This window comes from Lampetra planeri, chromosome 64 (genome assembly GCF_965212315.1).
Source record: "Lampetra planeri chromosome 64, kcLamPlan1.2.h2, whole genome shotgun sequence".
NCBI classification, from domain to species: domain Eukaryota; kingdom Metazoa; phylum Chordata; class Hyperoartia; order Petromyzontiformes; family Petromyzontidae; genus Lampetra; species Lampetra planeri.
The window spans coordinates 1888732-1915175 of NC_136170.1; the positions used below are offsets into that span (position 1 = coordinate 1888732).

Below are 26444 nucleotides of genomic sequence, written 5' to 3' on the forward strand. Positions count from 1 at the left end.
GCGTGATTGGACGAGAGGTCGATGACGTAATTGACCTTAATGCTAATTATTATTATATTTTATTTATTTATTTATATTTTTATTATTTAATAAAAAAACTTCTATTCTTGGTTCTAAAGTCACGTAGAAGGGAAATAATAAAATAATAAAAACATCAAACAATAAAAATTCTCACGACGTTTTGACTGCAACACAAGCAATCATCATCATCAGGTGTGAAATCCACAGCAAGAAAACGTCGTGAGAATTTTTATTGTTTAATATTTTTATTATTTATTATTTCCCTTCTACGTGACTTTACCGAAAGAACCAAGAATATGAATCCCTGCATTCACGAAAGCTTTAAATCAAAATTTTTTGTAATGTTGTTGTTGACATATTAACGTTAAAACGAATGATACCAATGTACTGACGTTGAGAATAAAGTAAAATAGGTGCTCGCTAACAGCACTTGCCCCTACAGTCTGTCAAGGCTATACGGGGAATCTTTGTCTCTGTGTACCCGGTTCGTTGTGTAAAACGTCGTCACTAGGGAGACAAAGGCGGCCGGGCCTTGGTTGCTGGCCACCCAAACCCCATCATGTTCCACAGTGCCGCCGTTCAAAGGTTGCTGCTGCTACTCGCTAAGGGGCCGTCCATAAATGACGTCACGCGATTTTGGACGATTTTTGACCTCCCCCCTCCCCTTGTCACACGGCGTCACAAAAAGTCAGACCCCCCCCCTCGAATATGACGTCACAAAGCTCTGCCCCACCCCTCCCCCCCACAAAAAAACTTGCTTCAAATCGCTTTAAACTATTGTCATTGTAGTGCGTATTTAATGTGGCGCTGCACTCTGATGTTGTAGGAGAAAAATGTATTAAAAAATCTAATTAATTAAGTAGAAAGTGTTGTCTATATTTATTCAAAGTTGCGCATTTTGATGTGACGTCACATTTCTCAAACCCCCCCCCCACCTCGTCACACATCGTCACAAATGTCTGACCCCCCCCCCCCCCACGTGCGTGACGTCATTTATGGACGGCCCCTTTGTGTTTGTGATCTTTGTCTTCGTGGCTACGAGGGGGGGGGGATGCCCCCCCCACCCCACCCCCTGCGGTTGCCATGGCGACGCGTAAACAGCCGCGGTGGCGGGAGCCGTGGAGACGCTCCGGAAACGTTTTTGGCCATCAGCGGCAGCAGGAGCAGCAGCAGCAGCAGTGGCAGTAGGAGCAGAAGAAGTAGCGGCAGCAGCAGCAGTAGCAGCAACAGAAGCAGCAGAAGGAGCAGCAGCGGCAGCAGCAGCAGCAGGAGCAGCAGCAGCAGGAGCAGCAACAGAAGCAGCAGCAGCAGGAGCAGCAGCAGCAGCAGCAGCAACAGGAGCAGCAACAGAAGCAGCAGCAGCAGGAGCAGGAGCAGCAGCAGCAGCAGCAGGAGCAGCAACAGAAGCAGCAGCAGCAGGAGCAGCAGCAGCAGCAGCAGCAACAGGAGCAGCAACAGAAGCAGCAGCAGCAGCAGGAGCAGGAGCAGCAGCAGCAGCAACAGGAGCAGCAACAGAAGCAGCAGCAGCAGCAGGAGCAGGAGCAGCAGCAGCAGCAGCAGGAGCAGCAGCAGCAGCAGCAGGAGCAGCAGCAGCAGCAGCAGCAACAGGAGCAGCAACAGAAGCAGCAGCAGGAGCAGGAGCAGCAGCAGCAGCAGCAGGAGCAGCAGCAGCAGCAGCAGGAGCAGCAGGAGCAGCAGCAGTAGCAGTGGCAGCAGTAGCAACAACAGGAGCAGCAGCAGCAGGAGCAGCAGCAACAGGAGCAGCGGCAGCAGCAGCAGCAGGAGCAGCGGCAGCAGCAGCAGCAGGAGCAGCAACAGAAGCAGCAGCAGGAGCAGCAGCAGCAGCCGCGTGAAGTCTACGTCCGAGCATTCTCGTGAGCAGTGTCGGTGGTGGCGGTGGTGGTGACGACGGCAGTGGACGCGCGTTGTGTTTGCCGCTACCTGTACCTGTGTGTGTGTCGTGTGTGTTTGCCGCTACCTGTACATGTGTGTGTGTCGTGTGTGTTTGCCGCTACCTGTACCTGTGTGTGTGTCGTGTGTTTGCCGCTACCTGTACCTGTGTGTCGTGTGTGTTTGCCGCTACCTGTACCTGTGTGTCGTGTGTGTTTGCCGCTACCTGTACCTGTGTGTGTGTCGTGTGTGTTTACCGCTACCTGTACCTGTGTGTGTGTCGTGTGTGTTTGCCGCTACCTGTACCTGTGTGTGTGTCGTGTGTGTTTGCCGCTACCTGTACCTGTGTGTGTGTCGTGTGTGTTTGCCGCTACCTGTACATGTGTGTGTTTTGTGTGTGTTTGCCGCTACCTGTACCTGTGTGTGTGTCGTGTGTGTTTGCCGCTACCTGTACCTGTGTGTGTGTCGTGTGTGTTTGCCGCTACCTGTACCTGTGTGTCGTGTGTGTTTGCCGCTACCTGTACCTGTGTGTGTGTCGTGTGTGTTTGCCGCTACCTGTACCTGTGTGTCGTGTGTGTTTGCCGCTACCTGTACCTGTGTGTGTGTCGTGTGTGTTTGCCGCTACCTGTACCTGTGTGTCGTGTGTGTTTGCCGCTACCTGTACCTGTGTGTGTGTCGTGTGTGTTTGCCGCTACCTGTACCTGTGTGTCGTGTGTTTGGGGGGCACAGTAGTGGGCACAGCTGGTGGTGCATCTACCGGTCATCTCAGTCAGTCGACCTGTGGCACCTGCAGGGTCTGTCCCGAGACCTCCTCCTGTTAGCAGCGAGCCTTCGACGCTTCACGCGGTAGCCTCAAAGTGCACCTGGCCTGGCACAGGCGCCGTGGTGACTGTTACCGTCATTTAAATAGTGGCCAATGGCCGGATATTGTTGTTGGTGTGGGGAGCGGTGGTGCAGCGGTTAGCGCGCTGCGCTACGAACCCGGCGCTCCGAGTTCCATTCCCAGCTCACGGCCAACACCGCCGGTGACGATTATAAATTATTTTAACCGTTTCCGGGGCCTCTCCTAGGTCGACTCAGCCTCAAAATTAGAACTCGGTGCGGTGCGTAAACATCGCCACTGGGGGAGACAAAGACGGCCGGGCCCGGTGCTGGCCACCCACCCCCTTGTGTGCCGTTCCGGCCTTCATAGGTGCTGCTACTCGTTCACAGCACTTGCACTCACCAGGCTACACTGGGGGATCTTTGTCTTGTGCTCACTAAGACGCAGCCTGTAGCAGCCCCACGACTGCCTGTCTGTGCTTCCAAGTGCTGCACTTTCCAGGATTTAAACCTGCTTAGCTTTCAATATTTGATTGACATTGTCTGTTTGGCCAGAGGTCTGGGCACGCCACGGTGGCTAGGAGATGTTAACCACCTCGCCTGGTGTACAGGAGGTCATGGGTTCGATCCCGACCCTGACACCTGCTGCTGTATATTTGGAGTTTGCGTCTCTCATCATCATCACGGTGGCTAGGAGATGTTAACTACCTCGCCTGGTGTAAAGGAGGTCGTGGCTTTGATCCAGACCCTGATGCCTGCTGCTGTATATTTTGAGTTTGCGTCTCTCTCATCATCATCACGGTGGCTAGGAGATGTTAACTAACTCGCCTGGTATACAGGAGGTCGTGGGTTCGATCCCGACCCTGACGCCTGCTGCGGTAAAGTCACGTAGAAGGGAAATAATAAAATAATACAAATAAAACAATAAAATTATCACGACGTTTCGATTTCAACACAAGCAATCATCATCAGGTGTGAAAACCACAGCAAGACAATTTGCTTGTGTTGCAATCGAAACGTCGTGAGAATTGTATTGTTTTATTTTTATTATTTTATTATTTCCCTTCTACGTGACTTTACCGAAAGAACCAAGAATATAGTTTAGTTTCGCCTAGCGACAATCATACGCTTTCCGTGTTTAACCAGTCACGCATCACGGCGTTTCGAGACTCTCGTTGAGGATTGCAGGGGGTCCCACTTCCAATGTTTGTCAAATTCCTCATCCACAGCCTCTCTCGTTGTTTACGAGGCAAAGGTACAGCCCCGCAATTGCTCGCTCAACACCACTGCTGGCGAAAGGATCTCACGCGCAATCTTGATTTGAAGTTTTCGTGACTGCAGGAATCCATACTCTTTGGTTCTTTCGGTAAAGTCACGTAGGTATGAAAAATAATAGATCGCAACACAAGCAATCGTCATCAGGTGGGACAACCACAGCAAGAAAAAATTAACCCGTAAAAACAAAGTTTTTCACTATAAATCCTTTATATGCGTGGCGGCTAGAGTCCTCTCGTCCTCTGGCTTGAGATGGCTGCCACCTATGGGTCAGATGATTGCCTGCCACCATTAAGCAATTGGTAATTAAATATAATTATTTTTTTCCTAAAATGTTGAAAATTTTGGGAAAAAAATTTCACGAAAATAAATTGTCACGCACAACGAGTCTGTGTGCAAAATGTCAGCTCGATTGGATCACGGGAAGTGGGTTAAAAAACGACCGAAAGATTTGCACGGTCGTAAGCGTGCAAGCAAGCAAGTGAACTTAATATAAAAGATTTTAAAAAAACTGCTTGTTTGTCAACAAAAAAAAACATTTTTTTCTGGCCTGGACTTTTGCAGCTGTTTTAGACTAATTTCAGGGTGCTGATTCCAAATCTGATCTCAGATTTGCTCTATCACATCTCATTGTTATGCTATCGGCATACCCCATTTTCATTGATTTTACCCGAAAGTAACTCTGTCACTTATGATTGCAAGTTGTTGCGAGTCAGTGACTGCTTTAGTGCTAAAATACGGTGCTGTATTTTTAGGATAGTGTGTTTTTACAATATCATTTGATTTAGATATCCACATTGATTTAATATTTTTCTTCCGCAGTTTTTATTGAAAATGCTATATTTAATATCTCAAAAACCTTAAAACCGTTGGAATACCTTATGCCAGAAAAAGTGTGTTGACCAGTGTAGTTTTTCTACCTACGTAACTTTTACCGAACGAACCAAAGAGTATGAGTTCACGTGCGTCTGGAAGCTCCGCGGAACGGCCGTGTAGATTGTGAAGTTGCACTTATTGGTAGACTCTTACTGGTAGGAACCTCCTGGTTACACCAGCCCACAGGGGATTATTGTGTCCGTCGTGCAGGGAGGGACTGGGTGGGGAGGGAGGGGCTAGGTGGGGAGGGTGGGGAGGGGCTGGGTGGGGAGGGTGGGGAGGGGCTGAGTGGGGGGTGGGAGGGGTGGGGCTGGGTGGGGAGGGGCTGGTCACCCCGTGGTGCCCTTATAAAACTCAACGTTTAACCTACTCACTCCGGCTTGTGCCCGCCCTCACAGTCGGGCATATTTGCGGAATACACCAAGCCGCCGTTGACCCTGGCCATTGATCGAGCAACCCAAACAACATATAATTATTCTGCGTAAAAAAATAAAAAACCCTAACATTTCATCCAACCGCCGGCGTCTGTGCCTTTAAGGAAATGCCGGAGTTCGTGGCGGACCGTGGCTCCATGGGAGGAGGAACCCTCGCGTTGAGCGCTGACCGGCACGTGGCGTTCGTGCTGGGCACCACGCTGACAATGGAACCGCACCTGGCGGGTGTCACTGAGCTCGTGGCGAGGACGCTGCTCGAGAGGTCGCAGGCGGGCGCCCACACGCTCTTCAACATCGTCGAGTTCAACGGCCAGGTCCAGTGAATCGCGTTGTCGCACGACGGTCAGACGTGCCGACGTATTGCTGTGTTGTTGGAGGGCGAGCTCACGGCGTTTAACGATCTGGGTACGACGTTTATCGTGGCGTGTGCTCATTCCCTGTGCTCATAAGCTGGTCATGCCCAAGTCTACGGGCGGTCTCGCAAGCGCATCTGTTATCCACTCGCGTGGAGACCCGCCGACTCGCAGAGAGACCCACACTCACACATAAACTCACAGGCTCAGATGGGCACCCATAGACTCACTGAGACCTATAGACCCACACCCAGACCTAACGATGCACACATAGACTCAGACTCGCAGAGAGACCCACAGACCCGCACAAGAGGCCCACACTCACACATAAACCCACAAACTCACAGAGAGACCCACAGGCTCACACGTAGATCCCGTGCCGTACTGGCCCCGTGCCAGCTCGGCACGGTACGCGCAAGCAAGCAAGCGGAGAAGGCCGAGCCGCCGCTTGAGCGCGTGTATCCCGCCGCAGGTGACGCGCTGGTGTGAGCGCATGGTGCCGTGCACCCCGCGCGCGGCGCGCGAGGCCGTCCGCTGGCTCCGCTCGCTGCGCTGCCGCCCCGGCTCCGACGGCGCCGTCGACGCACTCCGCTCCGCCCTCTCCGACGCGGACTGCGACGCCGTCTGCCTGCTGGTGGCGGCGGCGGGGGGGGGCGACGCCGGCCGGGACGGATGCGTGGCCGCCGCCGGGGCCGCCGTCGCGGGAGGGCGGCCCGTTCACATCGTGTGCGTCCTGGCCGAGAGCGAGAGGGCGGACGGCGGAGACCGAGCGGCGCTGGAGCGGCTGGCGAGGGAGACGGGCGGGTCGCTGCACGTCGTGCGCTTCGCGAGGGGAGGCGCCGTCGAGCACGTGAGAGAGACCGGGTCGCGATCCCACGGTCCTGCTGTAAAACCTCACGAGGCCAGGCTCGAGTTAGCCGGAATTACTCAACTAAACTCAACTGTTTTAATTTTACTGGGTAAGACCCACTGAGCGATAGAGATATTTTTTAGAGGCGAGCGATCTGGCCACGAATGATAACCCAACGAAGTGGCTTATGACCCTCGATTTGAAGCTTTCGTGACTGCAGGAATCCATACTCTTTGGTTCTTTCGGTAAAGTCACGTAGGTAGAAAAATAAGTAATAAATCACGACGTTTCGATCGCAGAACAGCAGTTCTACTGCTGTATCTTTCCACCTGATGACGTTTGATTGTGTTGCGATCGAAATGCCGTGATTTATTATTTATTTTTCTACCTACGTGGCTTATCAACATTTGGAAATGTATAGCGTTCTGACCTACCCCTACTGGGCATCTGTTAAAAATAGCTTTCTAGCTCATAGGATTCTTCCAGTGTTAATACAGAAACTGATTCTGATAAACGCACGTTAATTCTAAATGTGGAGGGAAAAACCGGAGGACCCGGAGAAAAATCCACGCGGTCACGCAGCGAGAGAGGGAGACACGCAAACTCCAAATATACAGCAACAGCAGGCATCAGGGTCGGGATCGAACCCACGACATCCTGCATACCAGGCGAGGTAGTTAACATCTCCCAGCCACCGTGATGATGATGAGAGACGCAAACTCCAAATGCACAGCAGCAGGCGTCAGGGTCGGGATCGAACCCACGACCTCCTGTACACCAGGCGAGGTAGTTAACATCTCCTAGCCACCGTGATGATGATGAGAGACGCAAACTCCAAATACACAGCAGCAGGCGTCAGGGTCGGGATCGAACCCACGACCTCCTGCAAACCAGGCGAGGTAGTTAACATCTCCCAGCCACCGTGATGATGATGAGAGACGCAAACTCCAAATGCACAGCAGCAGGCGTCAGGGTCGGGATCGAACCCACGACCTCCTGTACACCAGGCGAGGTAGTTAACATCTCTAGCCACAGCGGCGCTCGATCTGAAGAGAAACCTAACGCATTCCGCGCAGCGGTGACGTCGGTGCATCGGTCATCGGCACGACGTGCCTAACTGACCGGGCGTCCGTGCGGCGCCGTCATCCCGTCAAGAGGGGACGCTCGGCACAGCCGCGCCCTCACGACGGCACCGCCGCCCCCCCCCCCCTCCTTCCTTGCCGGTCAGATGGTGCCGGTGCTAGTGAGTGCGACGCCGCCGTGGGCCGTGGGCGGCGTGAAGCGCTGCACCGTGTCCACGTCGCTGGAGCACAACCCGCTGCTGCAGGGCGTTGACGCCGAGGGCAGCCTCGCAGCCGCCGAGCGTTGGCCACACGGCGTGGCCCACTCCTTGCGCCACGAGCTGCATCGTCGGCGCTGGTTTGACGATTCCCCTCCCGCACCCCCCCCCCCCACACGCCCGCATCCGTCGCCACGCCTGTAGCGCCCGCCCGCTTTAGACGGAGTTGAAAGCAAAGTGGGTCAAGGATATATGCAGGGCAATTCGACCGACGGAAAAAATGTGAACGCTTCTGAGAATTTGCAACGGTACCACGGGAAATGTGGCATCCGGGTTCTGCAGACCACCTGGAGAAATCTCCAGTCGAGTGTTGACAACGATGGCGAGCAAGTGAGAGACTCCATTGGAACCTCCGTTTCCTAGTAGCAAAATATGATAATTGTTTTTTTACCTTTTTATCTGGCGACAAAACTGACACCTAAATGCTTACCCCGAGCTCTCATACTCTGATGGTGCATTGTCCTTGAGTTGTGCGCCTTTTGGCGTCATCTGGTCCAACACCATGTGAGACTAGGCTCTAAGAAAAGCCGTCTCGGATGTGGACCAATCAATTTCAAGGACAGTGCCTACATTATCAGAGTTGTGTTTTTTGTTTGCATTCCGACCGCGGGTATTGTGGTCAATGCAAACATGACTCCTTTGTAAAAAAGGTGTCAGTTTTGTTGCCAGTTAAAAGGGTAAAACCCAATTATTATTAAGTGATATGCTCTTTCACTTTTTGAAGCGATTAACATACATTTGTTATCATGTTACGGTGTATTTTTCCATTAAAAACGATTGTCCCATGTAACTGTTAACATTTTTTTGAAGCGCCCTGTAAATGTGTCGTTAAACCCGCCACCACCCGACACGGCCAATTAGTGAGGTCTGTCACGTAAACTGAACATGCCAAGTCGTTACAAGTACAGTTTGTTGCTAGTAACGACACATTGATATATTTACGCGATATAACCCCCCCCAAAAAACCCTGCATTATGGATGAAATTGGTCGCGAAAGCCTCCTACGTGTTCAACGTTGCCACTGGCAGGATTTTTTGTTGTTTTTTTCTCTTGGGCACCCACCCTCGTGGCCCACGAATGATCCGTGGCCAGCCGGCAGGCCGTCCCGACCGCCCAGCGGCTACAGCTGGGCCTGCCTGGCTCGCCGTGATGGGTCGATTCAGTTTATTGTGAAGTGCCCTGGGAGCTGAAAGAGGCCCCCTTTAAGTCGGGTTTCATAAACAACGACGATGTTGTTCGCACTCTCTTCTCAGCGTGACGGCTTGCCGCCACCTCGTGTCATGCGCGTGCGCGGGACGCTGCGCGTGCGTGCCCGTGTGCGCGTGCGCGGGACGGTGCGCGTGCGTGCCCGCGTGCGTGGCGGCGTGCGCGTGCGTGGGACCGTGCCGGTGCGCGTTGCTGCACGCGCACGTGAGCGCTGGCACCAGCGACAGCTGCGTCCACTCTGGCGCGGGAGCGCTGCTACGCGGGACGCGCGTGCTCGCGAGAAGAGAGCCCGACGGATATTACTACCGGGGCACCGTCTGTCAGGAGCTGGAGGTAAGGAAGGGAACGATTCCCCCCCCTCCTCTCCCCACACCGCGTAGCCTCGACAGCCTGTTGGGGCGCGTGATGTTAGTAGATGTGGCGACCTGACCCAAAATGCAATCCTGAACCAACTCATTAGGATTTATCGCGGGCGGGTGACAGCTTTATCAACTCGGAATCTCTGACCCCTTAAGCCCCCACGGCTGCCCGTCGAAACTAGGGGTGGCCAAACTGTAACAGACCAAGAGCCAAACAAGTAACCCACGAGTTCTTCAAAGTGTGTGTATGTATATAGAGACAGTTTTCGGCACAGCACGGGAGACATTATTCTTTGCCACAGCTGTGATAGTCGCACGTTCGATATCACGCCCCTTCGATAGAGCCAACTGGCCTCAACTATCGCGTTGCAGCTTCGGGTCCCTCCTGTCCCCGCCCGCAGGGCCCGCTGGGCAGATTCCTCGTGGAGTTCGACCTGCCGGCGGGGTCGCGGGGTCGCGGCGGCACGGCCACCGCCAGCCCGCGGGCGCGCATGCAGGAGACGCGCCTGAGCGACGTGATCCAGCACACGGACGCGCTGCGACACCCCGTCCTGCCGGGCGACCGCGTGCTGGCTCCGTGGAGGCCGCTTGCCGACCGATACGGGCCGGGCACCGTGCTGCAGGGCGTGGAGCCGCGCCGGCAGCTCGCGCTCGGACAAGGTCAGGGGGGTCAGGAGGTCACCCGGGCGACGCAGCGACGTTGACGTCTCCGCCATTGACGCGTTCGGGTCGCCCTGAATCTACGGGGTGGGGGGGGGGACGTACGGCGAGCGAGCTGGATTACGGCCCATCAGCCACGTGAGGCCCGCCACTTTCGAAACGGCCCGCAAGCAACATTGGGACTTTAAACCCTCTCCCCGTCCCCGGCGTTCCTTCCGACTCCGTTTGTGTCGCGACCTTTGCAGCCGCGACCGTGACCAACGATCCCCCAGCGTTACGACATCTGTACCCGTTCGCAGGACGCCCATTTCGCAATCGAGGGGTTCCCTTCCCACCCGACATCAATCACAATCCAACTCTCTCCGCGCAGGGCACGCCGGAGACGAATTCCGCGCCGACGCCGCCGACGGTGCCGCGCCCATCGTGGTGAACTTCTGGAACGGGCGCACGGAGCGCGTGGCGCCCGGCGTCGCCGTGTGGGTGCCACGCCGCCTCTACGAGCGCGTCGTGCTCGAGTTGCAGATGCCGCTGAGCGCCCGCCGGCGCCTCCGTGCGGCGTCACCGCCGGGGAGCGGCCACGGGCTCGCTCTGCCGCCGGCGTCGGCGTCGGCGCCGTTCGCTTGCCTCCACGGTGACTCCCGCGCGAGCCGTCCCACTGCGGCGCTTTTTACCGCGCCGAAGCGCTTGCCGCGATTGAACCGCGGCAGCTCGCCGGTCACGTCGACCACGACTCCTCGCTGACCTCGTGAGCCGTCACGTGAACTCTGGTCGTCCTCGCAGCGGCGACGGCTTTTGGCGCCGCGTCGAGCAAAGACGGTGGTGGCCGCGTCGAGCGCGTTCCAGACGCGCTTCTGCGGACGTCTGGAACCTTCTTGCGATATTAGGAAGCCACTGGAGCTGTGCACTTTTAAATGATCGAGATTGAAAGCTCATTTCTTTAGAACTGCTTTTTGTGTTTAGTTTGTTGTCCTTCCCCCGCGCCTCCGATTAGCACGGTTCGCTACGTATGGTGTGAAAGAAGTTCAAGTTCAACATGCATCATCATCATCGCTCACCATTGTCATCGTTATTGTTATCAATATCATTCACCATCAATATTGTCGTCATCATTGTCATGATCGTGATTCTTAGCATCGCCATTATCATCATCATCATCATACTCTTTGGTTCTTTCGGTAAAGTCACGTAGCTATAAAATAAAATAAATCACGACGTTTCGGGCGCAACACAAAGCATGCTTTCCCACCTGATGACGGACGCTTGTGTTGCGCCCGAAACGTCGTGATTTTTATTTTTTTATTTCATACCTACGTGACTTTACCGGAAGAACCAAAGAGTATGGATTCCTGCAGTCACGAAAGCTTCAAATCAAGATCATCATCATCATTACCATCGTTAATTGTGCCTCGTCATAATCAGTCACCGTTTCATCCTCGGCGGGGTGCAGTAAAACTTCGCCGTACCCGAGGATCTTTGTCCACTCGTTCATTCATGAACATTTCCATCACGACCCTTGCTGAACATCAAAATCAACGCCTCTGCGCCACCCACATCCGCTAACTCCCACGCTTCCCCGGCTGCATCGCGCAGGATTTTCCACCGGCTCCATGTCCCCGTGCTGCGTGGACACGGGCCGGATCTACCCCACGTCCTGGATGCCCGCGCTGACCTGCGCCTGCCCCGAGGGAGCGCTGTGCGACGGGCATCGCCACCCGCTCTGCTGCACGTGCCACTCCTGGGACCTCCTTCACGACGGCACGGGGTGGCTGCCGCCGACGCCGCCGGCATCACCGCCGCCGCCGCCGGCGCTCGGCGGCAAAGAGGTCAAGTCGGGGCGACGCAGGTCGTCGTCGTCGTCTTCGTCGTCGTCGAGTTCGTCTTCATCGTCGGACGACGACGTGGATGTGGAGCGTGGGGGGTTCGGGGGCGGCCGCTCGAGGGCGCGCCGGTCGAAGGCGCGCAGGGCCAGCGACGCCGACCGCGGCACGCGGGAGCGGCGCGCGGAGAGACCGAGCCAGGCTTCGCTGAGAGAGAGGCCCGAGTGGAAGTACTGGGCCGGCACGGCGACATCGCCGCACCACCGCAAGCCGGGTGAGCCGCGGAGTCCTCGTGTAGCCCCTTTCTCTCCCGGCGCGAGACACGTCCGAGCCCTCGCCCGTTTTTATTTCCCCCCTCCATCGCTGTTTGCCGAGCGGAGCCGAGCCGTGCCCAAGCGGTGATTTGCCGGGCTCACGAGACGTCTTTACTTTGGCTCGGGGACAAGCAGGGCCAGCGGACGAGTGCGCGAGGCCAATCGGTACAACTCGGAACGCAGGCGTCGCTGCGTCGTTTAACGACGTCCGTGGCACGGCTCGGCTCCTGCAGTGGAAAAACACCGCCAAAAGCACTCGGGTTTCAAACGGAATCGGCCAAACAGCTTTCTTTCCTCGGTGGCGAGATGTTAACTATCTCGCCCGGGTATACAGGAGGTCGTGGGTTTGATCGCGACCCTAACACCTGTATATTTGGAGTTTAGATGTTCTCCCCGTGGTTGCGTGGATTTTTCTCTGGTTCCCTCCATGTTTAGAATCAACGTGCGTTTAGAGTATTGGGCTGCGGCTATACATTTTCACGCGGCAAGCTACTCCGTTGCGCTATCATTTGCGGCCAGGTCGCTTCTGAAAAAGAGCCACGTAGCTCAAGTGGAGCCTTACCTGGTGAAATTAAAAAAAAAACTACAGTAAAAGCTTGGATTGCGAGCATAATTCGTTCCGGAAACGTGTTTGTAATCCAAAGCACTCGTATATCAAAGCACTATATCAGTTGTGATCACGTGACGCTCGGCAGACAAAGCGTATGCACGTACTACTCGTATTGCAAGACCTCGCTCGTTTATCAAATTAATATTTATTTACAATTTTTGCTCGTCTTGCAAAACACTCGCAGACCAAGTTACTCGCAATCCAAGGTTTTACTGTAGTTCGTTTCTAGTCATGTTAAAGACAGAGATAGAATCATTTACACGGTGCCAAGGTATTTGTCCAACCGTGACCGACATAGCTGGTGCAAGTGCCGTTCGTGAGCAGCACCTGCGATTCGTTGGATATAACACAACTACACGAAAGTGCTTGCGGTTGACAATACGCCTTTCGCGTTTGCATTTGCAACTTTCAATAAAAAATAGAACTCTCTCCCTCGATGCTAATTCAGCCGTCCGTCCGTTCACCACGTGCCCTTTTAAAATGCTCAATTGTGCAGCGAGAGGCATCATTTTGTTTGGGGGGGGGGGGGCCGATTCGTCGTTTTAAGAAAGCTAAACTTAGACGGGTCTAATTGCTCGCCAGCTGCGCTGGGTAAATGCGGCCTGCCGTTACTTTGGAACATGACATGTGTCTGCGTCACGGTTGTTCCCGCGTGTTTAGGTGGCAATGTCACTCTGTACCTGTCCCCCCGGTTGTTCGCGAGGGACACGTTCTGGTGATGCCCGTGACTGTCACATTTCACGGAATAATAATATTGGCCCACTAAAAACAAATTTTTTAAAAAGATTAATTACCTTAAATGAATACGTAAATAGGCTATTAAATACGTGAACGTTATCATAATATAACGAACATAGTTATCTGTGCTTGCTCCCTGTGTGTGCGGTGCCCTGTTGTGAATCCGTTGGCGGTTGTGGGCGATGTGGTACATCTCAAGTATCAGACGACGACGACGACGACGCAGAGTGTTCACACTATGAGACATCTCCTTTACCAGTGGCAAAATATAGTAATAGGTTTTTACCCTTTCAACTGGTACAAAAACTTTTATACAAGGCATCATGTTGGCAATAACCACAACACAAGCAGTCAAAATGCAAACAAAAAGAACCAGTTGAAAGGGTAAAAACCTATTACTATATTTTGCCACTGGTAAAGGAGATGTCTCATAGTGTAAATGCTTACCCCGAGCTCTCAATACTCTGATAGTGCGCTGTCTTTGAGTTGTACGCCTTTTGGCGTCATCTGGTCCAACACCGATGGAGACTAGGCTCTAAGAAAAGCTGTCTCGGGTGTGGACCAATCAACTTCAAGGACAGTGCATATCATTATCATCATCATCAGAGTTGTTTCTTTTTGTTTGCATTTTGACTGCTTGTGTTGTGGTTATTGCAAACATGATGCCTTGTATAAAGGTGTCAGTTTTTTGTACCAGTTGAAAGGGTAAAAGCCTATTACTAGATGCAGAGTGTGAGTGTCATGCTGCCAGCTATGGCTGCAAGTTTGGTCATACGTGTTATGTATATCGTTTATTGTTCAATTAAGATCACAGTTCCTATGATTACTGTTATTACATTGTTTTTATAGCTTTATTTTAGTGATTTGAAAACATATGGTTAATCTAAATTGTCTTATGGTTGTTGTTGTTGTTGGCTTGCACCACATTGTGATTTTTTCACACAGCGTTTTAATACTTTTTTTGGGGTGGTTTATTCCAGGATGTTTCTGTTACGCGTCATCGCTTTGGGATGTTTCTCTGTTCATATTTTGTTTGTTGCGGTTGTACCCGACTCAAGAGCCGCATGGCTCACAGGGCTATACACCTAATAAATGAAACTTAATAAGTATAACCCGTACAAACAAAGTTTTTCACTATAAATCCTTTATATGCGTGGCGGCTAGAGTCCTCTCGTCCTCTGGCTTGAGATGGCTGCCACCTATGGGTCAGATGATTGCATTGCACCATTAAGCAATTGGTAATTAAATATCATATTTTTGTCCTAAAAAGTGTAAAATTTTGGAAAAAATTTTTCACGAACATTAATTGTCACGCACAACGAGTCTGTGTGGAAAATGTCAGCTCGATTGGATCACGGGAAGTGGGTTTAAAAACGACCGAAAGATTTGCACGGTCCTAAGCAAGCAAGCGAACTTAATATAAAGGATTTAAAAACTTGAAAACTTTAAACTTGTGTAACCGCGCTGTGTCGGCACGCCTGGGCCCCACAGGCTCCTCGCGCTCGCCTAGGCCACGGAGCCTGAGCGCCGGGGACATCAGATCGGCCGTCGTCGCCGAAGCCGCGCCGCCCATCAACACCAGCTCAATGTTCTCGGCGGTGGTGAACCCCCCGCGCAGGAGTGGGGCGGTCCAGTCGTCAATCCTCGCACACGCCAGCCTGGACTATACCACCGGCTCCAAGGTAAGGTGGAGTTCATCTCCTTGGTTCTTTCGGTAAAGTCACGTAGAAGTGAAATAATAAAATAATAAAAAATAAAACATAATAAAATACAATTCTCACGACGTTTCGGCCACAACGCAAGCGGCCGTCCTCAGGTGAAGACCAGGTCTGTCGGGGAGACAGCGTCTGAATGTGTGGTGTTGTTTAATTCAGACGCTGTCTCCCCGACAGACCTGGTCTTCACCTTTACCGAAAGAACCAAGAAGATGAATCCCTGCAGTCACGAAAGCTTTAAATCGAGGAGTTCATGTTCAAGGTCGGACGCGAGTTCGCGTCAATAATTCGTTTTGTCGTTTGTCGCTGTCGAAGCAATAGTTGCTTCCAATTTGAATGTTCGCGACGTGCAATGAGATGAACAACATTTACGCGAGATCGGTGACCATGTTTAAGGGGGGGGGCGCACAAAAAATTCAGGGAGGGCACGCGACACAGCCAATGCTGAACAAGATTTAATCAAAGATTAAATTTTGACTCTTGATTTAATCTTGATTTGAAGCTTTCGTGACTGCAGGAATGCATATTCTATGGGTCTTTTGGTAAAGTCACGTAAATAGAAAAATTTAAATTAATTATTTAAAATGATAATAATTTAATACATTTTTTTATCTTAAATAATACATTTATATTTTTATTCTTCTATTTTCGTGGCTTTACCGAAAGACCCATAGAACATCAACATTTAATCTTTAATCAAGTTTAACACGTAGGCTTTCGCGACCAATATCATCCATAATAGAGAGGTTTTTCTTTTCTTCTTGGGTTAGATTGTAAATGTTGTGGCTTGACTCTCCAACACACAACCGGTCTGCTGTACTAGTATACTACACTATACACTACACTATACACTACACTAATAACTACACTATACACTACACTATACACTACACTATACAATACACTATACACTACTATACATTACACTATACACTACTATACACTACACTATATGCTAGTGCTGTATTAGTGACGAATTGGCCACGTTCTGTTTACGTGACAAACCCCTTACTAGTTGGCTGTGTCGGGCGGTGGCGGATTTAACGACACATTCAGATATTTATGCGATCTGACCCCCCCAAAAAAACCTGTATTATAGAATCTTCAATTAAATCAGGATGAGTAACATGACAAATAACATGACCTCGCAATGCTAGCATCTCACAGCGCCGTGAACTCGCTCTGTCACGAACTCAAAGTGTCGTGACCTTAAAGTACCGTGCCCTCTCCACACCACGATCTCACAGCCACCACATGCTCCCACAAAACCGAGATCACAAAGACAAAGATCCCCCATATAGCCTTAACAGACCGTCGGGGCAAGTGCTGTTAGCGAGCACCTATAAAGGCCCGGCACGGCACACGAGGGGGTGGGTGGCCAACACCACGCCCGGCCGCCTTTGTCTCCCTAGCGGCGATGTTTACACATCGCACCAGCTACTCATTTGAGGCTGAGTCGACCTAGAGGAGGCCCAGGGCCGGTTCAGATAATCCTCACTGATGTTGGCCGTGAGCGATAATCGAACCCGGGTCGGCAAGTTCGTAGCGCAGCGTAGCGCTAACCGCTGCACCACCGCTACCCACCCACCCACACACTGACACACACACTCACTCGCCGTGACCTCCCAACAACCACGCCGTAGCCACACCGTGCCCTCGGTTTGAGAGCGGGGGGGGGGGTCACGTGCCGTGACCCTCGCTCCCCTTCTCTCTTAGCAGCGATGACCTCACCGCGCCACGATCCCGTGCCGGGCACCTCCACACGTGAGACGCGCGTGAGACGCTCGCGTATAAATAATCACGACGACGCTGACGGTGACGCTTTCCTGGCACAACGAAGACGCTGACGCCGACGTTGTCATTGCCGCCGTGCCAGGGAGGCGCGGCCCGCCCGGGCGCTCTCTTCGACCGCCTCGGCGCGTCGGACCGAGCTCGCGCCCGGCAGGAGACGGAGGCCGAGCGAGGCCGCCGGGAGGAGGTGTGGCGACGCTTGGATGACGAACAGCGGCGGCACTCGCGCTCCGAGCAGCGGCAGGTCCTCACCGAGCGGCACAGGCGGTAAGGCGGGCGGACCGGCGAGGTGCCAAACACCGGAGTCTTCTTATTCTTCTTTTTCTTCTGTCATGTGGCGGGCTGGTCGGTTGGCAGCGTCGACGTGAGTGGGACCAGTGGGTGGCTGCAGGAGTCGGCCGCGTGGGTCGAACACCCGTAGCGCTGCCTCGCCCCCCACACAGACACACACACACACAGACACACACACACAGACACACACACAGACACACACACAGACACACACACAGACACACACACACACAGACACACACACAGACACACACAGACACACACACACAGACACACACACAGACACACACACAGACACACACACAGACACACACACAGACACACACACACAGACACACACACACAGACACACACACACAGACACACACACACAGACACACACAGAGACACACACAGACACACACACAGACACACAGACACACACACAGACACACACACAGACACACACACACAGACACACACACAGACACACACACATACAGACACACACACACAGACACACACACAGACACATACACACACACACACAGACACACACACAGACACACACAGACACATACACAGACACACATACAGACACCCACACACAGACACACACACACAGACACACACAGACACACACACACAGACACACACACAGACACACACACACAGACACAAACGCCGATGGGCAACTCAGCAAGGTGCACGCAGTGTCCACACGTGGTGGGTGGCCTCATTGCCGCGGGCCCACGTGGTCGACCCCGCCGTGCTGACCGAACCGCACACCTGCGATTTCCACGGTCGGCTACGTGCGGCGCGAAAGACGTTCCACACACGCGCCCGCAAATACCGGCGCGAAACCTTCGCCGCTACCGCTGTGCCCCCCGCGCGCGTTGCCCAGTAAGAGTGGAGCAGCTGGCGAGCGCGCAGGCGGCGAGACTGCACCTGAGCCTCCACAGGCCGGATGGGGGACCCAGGCTCCAGGCCACAAGGAACTGGGGGCCCCCGTCTGGTGCCAGGGCTCATGCCAACCTGCGCTACGCCACTTGCCGAAGCGTTCACATGCGGCGAGGGTGGCGCACGGCCTGTGTACGCGGTGCAGCGTGTCACCGGTTAGCTTGCGCCGATGCGATCGGTCCCGCTCGCAGCTGATAGGCTGTTTGATCACCTGGAGGGCCACGCTATTGATAGGTTGCGATGTTAATAACAGGGTGCTGCTGCTGCTGCTGCATTGTGATCTGCAGAGCGTGAATGTTGCTAGGCATGCCATCGTCTCCATAGGAGCAACGTGTGGCTCTCTAGGAGGCTGTCCTCGGAACTTCCAGGCCGCCTCTAACTAGCGCTCATTCCCTGGTCCTATAGATCCATTGCCGGCACTGTCACTCACTAGCAACATCACTCACTCACCGACACTGTCACTCACCGACACTGTCATTCACCAACACTGTCACTCACCAGCACTGTCGCTCACTAGCAACATCACTCACTCACCGGCATTCACTCACCAGCAACATCACTCACTCACCGGCATTCACTCACCAACACTGTCACTCACTCACCAACACTGTCACTCACCAACACTGTCACTCACTCACCAACACTGTCACTCACCAACACTGTCACTCACTCACCAACACTGTCACTCACCAACACTGTCACTCACTCACCAACACTGTCACTCACCAACACTGTCACTCACTCACCGGCATTCACTCACCAACACTGTCACTCACTCACCAACACTGTCACTCACCAACACCGTCACTCACCAACACTGTCACTCACTCACCAACACTGTCACTCACCAACACTGTCACTCACTCACCCACACTGTCACTCACCAACACTGTTACTCACCAACACCGTCACTCACCAACACCGTCACTCACCAACACTGTCACTCACCAACACTGTCACTCACCAACACCGTCACTCACTCACCAACACTGTCACTCACCAACACCGTCACTCACCAACACTGTCACTCACCAACACTGTCACTCACCAACACTGTCACTCACTCACCAACACTGTCACTCACCAACACTGTCACTCACCAACACTGTTACTCACTCACCAACACTGTCACTCACCAACACTGTCACTCACTCACCAACACTGTCACTCACCAACACTGTTACTCACCAACACCGTCACTCACCAACACTGTCACTCACCAACACTGTCACTCACCAACACTGTCACTCACTCACCAACACTGTCACTCACCAACACTGTCACTCACCAACACTGTTACTCACTCACCAACACTGTCACTCACCAACACTGTCACTCACTCACCAACACTGTCACTCACCAACACTGTCACTCACCAACACCGTCACTCACTCACCAACACTGTCACTCACTCACCAACACTGTCACTCACCAACACTGTCACTCACCAACACCGTCACTCACTCACCAACACTGTCACTCACCAACACTGTCACTCACTCACCAACACTGTCACTCACTCACCAACACTGTCACTCACCAACACTGTCACTCACCAACACCGTCACTCACTCACCAACACTGTCACTCACTCACCAACACTGTCACTCACCAACACTGTCACTCACCAACACTGTCACTCACTCACCAACACTGTCACTCACCAACACTGTCACTCACTCACCAACACTGTCACTCACTCACCAACACTGTCACTCACCAACACTGTCACTCACCAACACCGTCACTCACTCACCAACACTGTCACTCACCAACACTGTCACTCACCAACACCGTCACTCACTCACCAACACTGTCACTCACTCACCAACACTGTCACTCACCAACACTGTCACTCACCAACACTGTCACTCACTCACCAACACTGTCACTCACCAACACTGTCACTCACCAACACCGTCACTCACTCACCAACACTGTCACTCACCAACACTGTCACTCACTCACCAACACTGTCACTCACCAACACTGTCACTCACCAACACCGTCACTCACTCACCAACACCGTCACTCACCAACACTGTCACTCACCAACACCGTCACTCACTCACCAACACTGTCACTCACCAACACTGTCACTCACCAACACTGTCACTCACTCACCAACACTGTCACTCACCAACACTGTCACTCACCAACACTGTCACTCACCAACACTGTCACTCACCAACACCGTCACTCACCAACACTGTCACTCACTCACCAACACCGTCACTCACCAACACCGTCACTCACCAACACTGTCACTCACTCACCAACACCGTCACTCACCAACACCGTCACTCACCAACACTGTCACTCACCAACACTGTCACTCACCAACACCGTCACTCACCAACACTGTCACTCACCAACACCGTCACTCACCAACACCGTCACTCACCAACACTGTCACTCACCAACACTGTCACTCACCGGCGCTGTCCCTTCGAGCATCGGACCTCCGACCGCGTGCCGTGGCTGTTGCGTCTCTGCGCTGGTGGCGATTTGTCGCTTTTCCTTGCACATTCTGTGCTGTAGAGGATGCTGCTATTTTTATCATCCCCGAGTTACCCTACGCGTGTCCCCGTAGGCGAGCAGTCTTTTGATTGCGAGCACAGTGGCCTGAGACTTTTTTATATGTAAGCATCTAGCCGCACCGTGACACTACCACCCCCACCGTGACACTACCACCCCCCCCCCCCCCCCACTGTGACACTACCATCCCCGCTGTGACGCTGACACCCCACCGTTGCACTACCATCCACTGTGACACTGGTCACCGCGCCCCGTGCCACTTCGACTTCTGTAGCCTTCTGCCAATGACCGTGTCCTTGGCTCGATGTCTCTCCCCACGACCTCTGACCTTGAGGCCTCACTCAGGCCACGCTGCCACCCCTTCCCTCCTCGCCCTGGCCTCCACCTTAATATGTAGAGGTCCCCTGAACGTGGGCAATTGTTGGCGCCTGCTGCCGCCTTCACACTTTTCTCCCAGTTGGGATTCTTGGATACGTATCCCACTGAGAAGTATATGCCACTCATCTGGTGAGGGTGAGCAGTTGGGGTGAGCTGGATATCTACCCCGCCGCTCCCCCTCCTTCCTTGGGCATCACGGTGGCTATGAGATGTTGACTACCTCGCCTGGTATACAGGGGGTCGTGGGTTCGATCCCCACCCTGACGCCTGCTGCTGTATATTTGGAGTTTGCGTCTCTCATCATCATCACGGTGGCTAGGAGATCTTAACTACCTTGCCTGGTATACAGGAGGTCGTGGGTTCGATCACGACCCTGACGCCTGCTGCTGTATATTTGGAGTTTGCGTCTCTCATCATCATCACGGTGGCTAGGAGATGTTAACTACCTCGCCTGGTATACAGGAGGTTGTATGTTCGATCACGACCCTGACGCCTGCTGTATATTTGGAGTTTGCGACGTCTCTCTCCTAGCGGTTGTGGGGATGTTGGCTATCAACAAGTCAACTCCTATGACTAATTGGGCATGGGACGCAAGCGTAGGATTGATCACCCTGTCGCTGGCCGCCTTTGGGGAGGGTGTATAGTGAGAAAGGCGAAACACCCTAGGGACCAAAGGTTCACTACTGACGATGCGCTCCCCAAATTTCACCAGGCTCACTGTTCATGAACTCTTGGAAGTGCTTGTACAAAGGATAGTAGCATCTCATCCTGTGTTCTTGGAATCTTCCCTGCCTCCTCCGGGTTTTCCCTCCACATTTAGAAACGCGCAGTTTCAGTTTAAGAGTATTTGGCCGCTAGGAAACTCCACGTGACGATGAACAAGCCAACTTCGTTGAGCTATCATTTGTGTTGGCCAGGTCGAGTTCCGTAGCTCAGCGGGGCCTTACCTGGTAACATTGAAAAGCTTCGTTTATTTGTTTGTTCAGATTTGCAACAGAACTTGAAATCTGCGCCGTGCTCGGCCACGTTCGGCCACGTTCAACAAGCCTGGCGTGTGTCATTCAGACTCTGTCTTCTCGACAGACCTGTTCTCCACCTGAAGACGGCTGCTTGCATTGTGGCCGAAACGTCGTGAGAATTATTTTATCATGTTTGATTTTTGTTATTTTATTTTTTCCATTCTACGTGACTTTACCGAAAGAACCAAGAAGATAAACCTGGAAGCCGCCCAGAGTCGCGCCAACTCAGGCGGCAGGCAGGCAGTGCCCGCGAGGGAGTTGAGCTCCCAGCTTCTCCCGGCGCTTCCAAGTCTCTCTCCCTACCCCTCCGTCCGTCCGTCCATCTCAACCAACGACACCGCCACGTCACAAGCCGTCGCCGTCACCGCGATTCACATTTCTCACCCCCCCCCCCTCCGCCCCCCCCAACGGCAGAAACTGCACCCTGGAGCGCCTGTCGGGGGAGGCCGCGCGGCTGCGCGACCGCGAGCGCCAGGAGGCCGACTCATTGGCCGCGCGACGCACGGCGCTCTCCCGCGCCGAGGAGCTGGCGCGCTCGCACGCGAGGGACGCGCGCGAGGGCGAGCGGGCCCGGCTGCGCGCGGCCGCCGAGCGGCAGCGGGCCCACGACGGGCAGCGGGCCGCCGCCACCGAAGCGGCCGAGAGGAAGGAGGGCCGTCGGCAGGCGAGTTCATCTTCTTGGTTCTTTCGGTAAAGTCGCGTAGAAGGGAAGTAATAAAATAATAAGAATAAAACGCAATAAAATAATTCTCACAACGTTTCGGCCACAACGCAAGCAGCCGTCTTCAGGTGGAGAACAGGTCTGTCGAGAAGGCAGAGTCTGAATGGCACGCCCCAGGCTTGGAGCGACTATTTATGCTTGGATGGAGGGGCGAAGAGCGAGTTTATGCCGCCGTGGCGAACGGCGTCGACTGGGTGGGTGGCGGGAGGGGGCCATCGGCGCGCCGTGTCTTGCCCGGGGCCGCTCGACCGCCACGCCGCGCTTGCGAACCTCCGCCCGCCCCGAGTTCGATTCCCGCTCGCGGGCCAACGCCGTTTGACGAATATCTGAACCGGTTCCCCGGGGGCCTCCCGTAATGTCGACTCGTCTTCAAACGAGTGCACTGGTGCGGTGTGTAAACATCGCCACTGGGGAGACAAAGGCGGCAGGGCGTGGTGCTGGCCACCCACCCCTTCGTATGCCGTGCCGGCCTTCATAGGCGCTACTCGCTAACAGCACTTGCCCCTACAGTCTGTTAAGGCTACACGGGAGATCTTTGTCCGCGTGCGTGCACGCAGGAGGCGCAGGAGCAGCGTGTGCAGGAGCACAACCGGCGCATCGCCGAATCCCTGCGCGCGTCCGACGAACGCCTCCTCCGCCGGGACACGGCGCGGCGAGTCCAGATCTCCGCCCGCGACGGACGCTCGCCTCCCGCCTCCGTGTAGCCCGGCTCTCCATCCACTCACCCCCTCCCGACTCCAAGTGACCCAGATCTCCACCCGCTCCCCTCCCGAGAGACCCAGATCTCCACCCGCTCCCCTCCCGACCCCGAGAGACCCAGATCTCCACCCGCTCCCCTCCCAGCTCCGAGTGTCCCAGATCTCCTCCCGTTCCCCTCCTGACCTCGAGTGTCCCAGATCTCCACCTGCTCCCCTCCTGACCTCGAGTGTCCCAGATCTCCTCCCACTCCCCTCCCGACCTCGAGTGTCCCAGATCTCCACCGCTCCCCTCCCGACTCTGACTGTCCCAGATCTCCACCGCTCCCCTCCCGACTCCGAGTGTCTCAGATCTCCTCCTGCTCCCCTCCCGAGTGTCACAGATCTCCTCCCGCTTTCCTCCCGAGCCCGAGTGTCCAGATCTCCTCCCGCTCCCCTCCCGACCCCGAGGGTCCCAGATCTCCGCCGAACCCAGATCTCCGCCCGCGACAGCTGCTCCCTCCCACCTCCGTGTATCCCAGCTCGCACACACACACACACACGTACACGCACGCGCGTGTACGTGTGTGTGTGTGTCGCCGGTGTGCGCGTCGGTTGGGGACCTGTGGGATTACAGCTGGGGTAGTAGCCCCGCTCCCCCTCCCCCCCACCCCCCCCCTCCCCCCCTGCACCCCCGCCCCCCCGCGGCTTTAACCTGGGGGTTGCCACCTGTCCTGGTTTTCCCAGGGATGGAAGCGGCCGTCTCGGGAAATCTCTCAGCGGCGCTCTTCCCGGGCAACATTGAAAGTCCCGGTGTTTCGTCGGTGGGGTAATAGCGTACGCGTGTTGAACTTCTTTCGCACCGTACGTAGCCAAGGGCGCTTAATCGGAGGTGCCGGGGGAAGGTTAACGAACTAAACAATGTTTGTTGAACTTCTTTCACGCCGTACGTAGCCAACGGCGCTGATCGGAGGTGCCGGGGGAACGATGATAAACGAAATGCAAAAAAGGAGTTGACAAAAATAATGAGTTTTCAATTTACTAAATAATACTCGCTTACGATTATTCATGGCTCGGTGTGGGGGAAGGATCAGTCCATGAGGTATTTGAGTCATTTGAGGCTTTCACGAAGGCGCTGTGATTCACGGCCATGGTCTGCAGTCGTTTTTTACGGAAGGAAGGGGGCGATGATTGCCACGTTTATATTTCCCAATTGAGGAATTTCCAAATTACTTTCTCAGACGTGGATCACGGCACGCAAAGGCCTCCTCCCATGTGGAATAGACGTCACGGCATCATGGCAGGAATACGTATTCGCTCGTCAATTTTTTCTATTTTACCAGGCAAGGCCCCAATGAGCAATGCAGCTTCTTTTTTTAGAAGTGACCCGGCCGCAAATGAAAGCTCAGCGGAGTGGCTTATCGCGTGGAAATTCATAGCAGCGGCCAACTTCCCCGAAACGCGTGGGTTGCCCATTCTAAACGCGGAGGGGCAAACCGGAGTGGCCCGGAGAAAAAGCCACGCGACCGCTGGGCTCGGGATCAAACCCGCGACCTCCTGCATACCAGGCGAGGGAGATGACATCTCGCCTTGGCTGCACCGTCAAACATTGATCCTCCTCCTCCTCTCCTGCCGACGATTTGTTCTGGTTTCCTTGCGGCCCGAGAGGTGTCAACCCTACTCCAGCCCCACGTGGCCTGGCACCAGGATTGTCGCGCGTCCATGACTTGCGGCGAGTACCGCGGCCCGGATTCCCCGCGCCGCGTGGCGACAATTTAAGTCGCGCAAAGTCGGGCCTATGCGAGGGCCCGGGTTGGCCTACGCACGGCTCGTGGGCCATCACTGGCCCGCGTCTTCATTTCACGCGGCCCACGGCCATCATGGGCGCGTCGCATTGGCGCGCGGCAAACGGCGAGGAGCCCCCGTTATTTCTCGCGTGAAAATTGTATGATAATAATGGTGGTGGTGGTGGTGGTGATGATGATGCGTTTTTTCTTGACTGCGTGTAATATTTCACGGGCGTAAGGGGCCCGGCGGCCCTCACACCAACTCCCCATCTTCTCTCTGTCGCCTGGCTCATAAAGGCTCATAAAGCCAGGCGACAGAGGAGATGGGGGCCTGAAATACGCGTCTTAAAAGTCGGTGTGGGTTTAACGCCGCCACTGCCGCTGCCGCAAATTTGCAGCGGCAGTGGGGGTCAAAGGGCGTCCGTTAACGCGTGGCCTGTGAAAGATACTTGAAAAATCGTATTACTGCCCCTCGGCAAGACAAGAAGGTGTCCCCAGCAGCCTGCCGCTTAACTTGGTATTGCTGGCGTCAGTGCTGCATTGAAAGGCACAGAAAAAAACTCCTTTAAAAAAGTTGTTTTTAAAAACAACGGTTTTAATCACGACTGACGCGCCTGAGACACGTGGCGCCTGGTTCTTGGGCGAGGTGATTGGAGAGTTTTGGGACCGCAGCGTTTTTGACCTACACACAAATATATATATATCAATAATAAGGCGTCCATACAAAATGTAAATTGCTTTAAAGTAGCAAATTAATTGATTCATCTTCTTGGATCTTTCGGTAAAGTCACGTAGAAGGTAAATAATAAAATAATAAAAAATTAAACAATCAAATAAAATTCTCACGACGTTTCGGCCACAACACAAGCAGCCGTCCTCAGGTGAAGAACAGAGTTGTCTGAAAAAAACAGCATCGTAATGAACACCGCTAAGCTTAGCAGCGTATATTTAAGCTGGGTGGGAGGAGCAGAGTGCCTTGACAAAGGAGTTTACATATCAACGGTGGAATTTAACATATTGACGCTAA

At 53.9% G+C, this 26444-nt stretch overlaps 1 protein-coding gene across 1 annotated transcript; it reads left to right on the forward strand.

Moving 5' to 3' along the window:
- Positions 1-6164: 6164 nt before the first annotated feature.
- LOC144737053 (uncharacterized) lies at positions 6165-23660 on the forward strand. Its single transcript, XM_078619702.1, has 10 exons — positions 6165-6521; positions 7750-7930; positions 9068-9399; positions 9827-10085; positions 10201-10716; positions 11676-12176; positions 15056-15246; positions 17156-17337; positions 22650-22899; positions 23514-23660. The coding sequence occupies exons 1-10, from the start codon at positions 6165-6167 to the stop codon at positions 23658-23660; spliced, it is 2916 nt and encodes a 971-aa protein (XP_078475828.1).
- Positions 23661-26444: the final 2784 nt, after the last annotated feature.

Coding starts and splice junctions, on each gene's coding strand:
- LOC144737053 (XM_078619702.1), top strand. CDS start 6,165: ATGGTGCCGTGCACCCCGCGCGCGGCGCGCGAGGCCGTCCGCTGGCTC. Junction 6,522..7,749: donor GGGGAGGCGCCGTCGAGCAC/GTGAGAGAGACC, acceptor CTTGCCGGTCAG/ATGGTGCCGGTGCTAGTGAG. Junction 15,247..17,155: donor ACTATACCACCGGCTCCAAG/GTAAGGTGGAGT, acceptor CCGCCGTGCCAG/GGAGGCGCGGCCCGCCCGGG.